This window comes from Herpailurus yagouaroundi, unplaced genomic scaffold (genome assembly GCF_014898765.1).
Source record: "Herpailurus yagouaroundi ecotype Mexico unplaced genomic scaffold, PumYag 166, whole genome shotgun sequence".
NCBI classification, from domain to species: domain Eukaryota; kingdom Metazoa; phylum Chordata; class Mammalia; order Carnivora; family Felidae; genus Herpailurus; species Herpailurus yagouaroundi.
Window position 1 is genome coordinate 36,608,597 of NW_024412407.1, and position 4,706 is coordinate 36,613,302.

General features: G+C 47.0%; 1 protein-coding gene across 3 annotated transcripts in view; it reads left to right on the plus strand.

Annotated features, from left to right (window-relative positions):
• The first annotated feature begins 4,267 nt into the window (after nucleotides 1-4,267).
• The window catches only part of YBX3 (Y-box binding protein 3), a 26,764-nt gene continuing 26,325 nt past the window's right edge, over nucleotides 4,268-4,706 (plus strand). Inside the window, exon 1 of one of the 3 annotated variants that reach the window (XM_040488919.1) lies at nucleotides 4,268-4,630. In XM_040488919.1, the coding sequence (XP_040344853.1) occupies nucleotides 4,499-4,630 (132 nt within the window). In that variant the 5' untranslated portion in view covers nucleotides 4,268-4,498. The remainder of the gene's footprint in view (nucleotides 4,631-4,706) is intronic. The other 2 variants (XM_040488920.1, XM_040488921.1) reach the window with 2 other exon arrangements.

The window sequence follows — 4,706 nt, forward strand, 5'->3', positions numbered from 1 at the left end:
AGTGGTACAGTGCTGGTCTAGCCCAACAGCTCCTTGAATACAGGGGCGCTTGTGGTCTTGATTTGCACCCTAGCTCCTAATGGGAACAGTCAGTAAATGTATGAAGGTATTAGTGAATGCCAAAGGGAGTCAGGGTATCTCCTCCCCTGGAAGGAGAACACTGCTGGAAACCAAGAAGAATCTTTGCTCTCAGAGAGCCTGGGTGACTCAGTTGGTTAAATGGCCAACTTCAGCTCAGGTCATGATCTCACCGTTCGTGGGTTTGAGCCCCGCATCGGGCTCTGTGCTGACAGCTCGGAGCCTGGAGCCTGCTTCGGATTCTGTGTCTCCCTCGCTCTCTGCCCCTCTTCTGCTCATGTTGTGTCTCTCTCTGTCTCTCAAAAAATGAATAAAAATTTTAAAAAAAGAAGAATCTTTGCTCTCTGATTCATCTACTTTTTTATTCCAAACTGACCATTTCCCCCCCTCATCAGGTTTAGATGAGCACTTCACTGTTTTTCTGGTGTCAGATGTGCTAATATATCAATGCTTACATACTTTAAAGCTCTAGTTCCTTGAATGGCTTAAACTCTCCTTAATCTCCTTTAGTCAATTGATCGTATTTTCCTCCCTAGGGTGATATGCGGGATAGTCTCTTGGCAACCCAGCATTATTCTGAGCCTTTTCAAAGGCAGGAACTACATTTCCCAGAATTTCCTTCTCTGAATGGTTCCAGGTTGGAATCTGTCAACGAGACTAGTTCAAGATTTAGTTCAAGACTGAGAAGGCAGAAGAGAAAGATGCCACTGTTTTCCAAAGTTAGTTACAGGAAGATGCATGGACAGATGGAAGTTCAAAGCTGCTTACACCTAAACTTGAACTCCAGCATCTATGTTGCTGATTAAGACAGGTAGTATGGGTGGACACACTTTGAAGCTAATAAAGTCGAGACCGAAGGGCTCCTTTCTTGCATGGGCCCATTCTAAGATACTGAGGGTGGCTTTAGCAAATTCGCGTTCATTATTTTTTTCTTAAAGAGAGCTGTCTAAATTGCGTAAGCTTTACGTCTCCCCAAACCTGGCTGTAGCCTTGAATGGTTGAGCACCTCCTAGAGATCTTGTGACTCCAGTGACTTTGCAAGAGTTCCCAAGAATCACTGGCTTTCAGGCTGGATTCTGAGATCTTCAATGGAGCCTCTCGGATTTTCCCTCTCACCCCCGCAACGCTTCAGCCCTTCCGAAAGTTGTGGAAGTTCTAAGGCCCTTCATACTAGGAACAGAGTGGCTTTTATTTTCATGATCGAGACAGTCATTGCTTAAAAATGATTGCTGTCAACAATTAGATCACAATTCAGTTTTTGTTTGTTCCACTTATTCTCAAATTAAAAAAAAATGACATTTTCTTACAAAGGAAATGATAGTGAAAGAAATTATTTAACATCACATGAAAGAAAACCTTAGTGTAAACTTCATTTTGGCCAACACTGGAAACTCATAATGTAGCACTTTGTCTGTCATAGCGCGTGCTTAGAAAATATGTGCTAAGTGAGTATGGGAATTAACAAGTGAGTGAGGGAATGAAAGATTATGTGCATCTGAACCAAGCTGGTCTCTAGTTATGACTATTTAAAATTTTTTTTTAAAGTTTTATTTTATTTTTGAGAGAGGGAGAGAGAGAGAGAGAGAGAGAGAGAGAGAGAGAGAGAGAGAGAATTCAAAGCAGGCTCCAGCTCTGAGCTGTCAGCACAGAGCCCGACGTGGGGATCGAACCCATGAGCCGCGAGGTTATGACCTGAGCTGAAGTCAGAACTTAACTGACTGAGCCACCCCGCACCCCTCTCTAGTTATGATTATTAAAACAACATAGAGCTTGTTTGTTCTAAATCATTCTCTCTAGATTTATTTAGCACAATACCAAGAATTACCAGCTGCTCCTGCTTTCCTTGGATGAAAATGATGAGCAGTTTTGGGAGCCATGCCCGCACAGAATTCTAGGAAATCCCAGGATGCATCTGTAAGTACGTATCCAATCTTCAGAGGTTGGAGACCATACCTGTTCGTTAGGAATTATTTTCCAGGGGTGAATATACATATACAGGTTTCCCCTGCTATCAGAATGTAAAGTGTTTCTATGAAAGCAAAATGGCGTAAAGTGAAGACACAATTATCCTTTATTTATACGGAAAACTTTTTGAGCATTCCTAGACCCAAAAAACAGCCTCTCTTGGGCTTTTATGATACCTTAGGACACATCTTGCTAACAGATGCACAAAATAAATCAAGACAAAACACAGATGCTCACAGAAACAATTCAAAGCTATGGCAACCTAATACCGAGATGCTGAGTACAGTTTTCAGGGAAGGAGCTTAGCAGGACCACTCTCCCTGCTTGGGGTGCATTCTGCCTCTACAATGACTTGTGCAAAACAAGCACTGAATACTATCTTTGCTTTTCACCTTCTTTCACAGAAGCGAAATCCTCTTTGGATTTCTTCCTGTTAGTGAAAACAGGTACTAATGTACGTCTTTCGTAGAAGGCAAATGGCTTAACATGAACCTTTGAAGGTGGGGATACTTGCATATATTTTAAGAAAGGGCTTTAGGATGAATTAGATTGGAGTTTGAAGAGCTCAAGCCCTCTCATCTTTTTTCTTGCAATCCATTTCTACATGGTAAATGGCAATGATAATCATTTTGTGGGGTAAGGAAGTCAATGGCCAGTCTTCGCCAGGATAAGTCCTCCTTGTGACTTAAAGACTAGAGTCTTTAAAATTAAGAAATACTTTAGACATGCTTAGTATTTGACCAGGATTTTTTCAAACACGCGCATTAACAATACCGAATGCTACTTACTGAAGTCAAACTAAAATATGAATCTAACATTTAGATGTTTGTAATTTTTAAAATATAGCAGTACATGGAAAAGTAAAAAATTCCATATTCTGCTATTTTTCTAAGAATTCATTTTCTTTAATTTGTATTTTTTTCATGAATGGAGTAATAAAGAAACAAGGCAGGGTATTTTCACAATTATGGATAATGCACGTGTTGATAGGTTTGGGAAAATTTGGTCTTTTTGTTTGTTTTCATTTAGTAAACATTCCCTGTGTTCTAGCTCTATTCTAGGCACTGTGTTAGCCCTCGGGGATACAATGGCGAATCATACTCGCCAGCAACCCTCTTGATGTAGCCACAAAACAGACAATTCGGGGGGGGGGGGGAACCATTGGTTAACGATTCAGGAGATTAGGAACTGAAGAAAATGAGCTTTTGTTGGACTAGACATGAGAGTTACATAGGATAATCTCAACTACTTCCCAGAGTGCCTTTGAGAAACTCCCTCAAAGGAGGAAATGCACTCTGCATACCTAGTCCTAGTAAGAGCAGTACTAGAAATGTAGACCTAGGTGTGCCTGCATCCTATAGGCCCAGAACACGAAATACTCCTAAATTCCAAATAGGCGCTGGGTCCAGGTCATTGTCCCTCTGGCCGTGTGTTTAGCCTGATTCTCTAAAAGCCAGGGGGGACTCCTCAAACTGGGAATATCGTTTATTGGGTAATCTGTTTCTCCGTACCTCTCATCCCTGAGACTAAGAGGGCTCAGTTGCTTAAGCTTTCGCCAGCTGAGAGATGCAATTGGAACAGACGGTAGGATGTGAATTTATTCAGTCTTCCCCAAGTATAGTATTAAACACATTTCAGCGGCTCGTTACTTATCGCCATGAAATTGGGGTACGCTCTGATATGGACACCGATTCTCTGACGTTTGCACCTCAGTTTCCTCACCTGGGACCTGCAGGTGCAATTATCCCTAAGCTATTCCCCAGGGGTCAACGGCCAAGCAGAGTTTTTTTGTTTCAGTTCTGTATTGTCGTGTCGGAAATAGTTCCTGGTGCTTCGTAAACGTCGGACAAATACACAGCAAGGGCTTAAAAGCAAGGGTTTGGGGGACGAGAAGCGCCGCGAAACTTGGAAGCCGCGTTTTCCTTCGCGCAGGGGTCAGTTTCAGGCGTCAAGATGCTGCGGGGGCGGGGCCCCGCTGCCCGGCTCCAACAAAGGGCCTGCGGCGCGTGCTCCTCGGAAAAGTCCAGGCTGCCGTGCAAGGCGCGGAGTTAGCCTGGCTTTCCTGGACTCCTCGACTCGGCCCCTGCGCTCCCGTCCCGGGCGGATTGGTGGCTCGAAAGGGCATCGGGCGCCTTTAAATGCTAATGAGAGTCGTGCCCAACTCCGGGGCCAACTTTCCCCACCCTCTTCCCTCCCCGGCCGGTGCGCCGCCTAGAAAAACTTGTGCGGGGCCATTTTTGGGGCAGTAAGATCGAGCGAGGAGCCCAAGAGCGAGCGCGCAGCCCGAGAGCTCGAGCCGCCTCCGCCGCGAGACCCCACCTCGGCCGCCGCCGCCTGCGCCGCGAGAGCCGCCACCGGCCTCCCAGAGAGCGAGCCCCGGCCGCCGCGACCTCCAGCCGCGCCAACCGCCGACCAACCGCCACCGAGGTGCCCGAGTGAGAGCAGAGGAGGCGGCATGAGCGAGGCGGGCGAGGCCACCACCACCACCTCCACCAGCACCACCCTCCCGCAGGCTCCGGCGGAGGCGGCCGCCGCGGCCCCCCAGGACCCCGCGCCCAAGAGCCCGGTGGGCAGCGGCGCGCCCCAGGCCGCGGCCCCGGCGCCCGCCGCCCTCGTCGGGGGGGTGGTGCTGGTGGCCGCGCCCGCCGCGCCCTCGCCCCCCC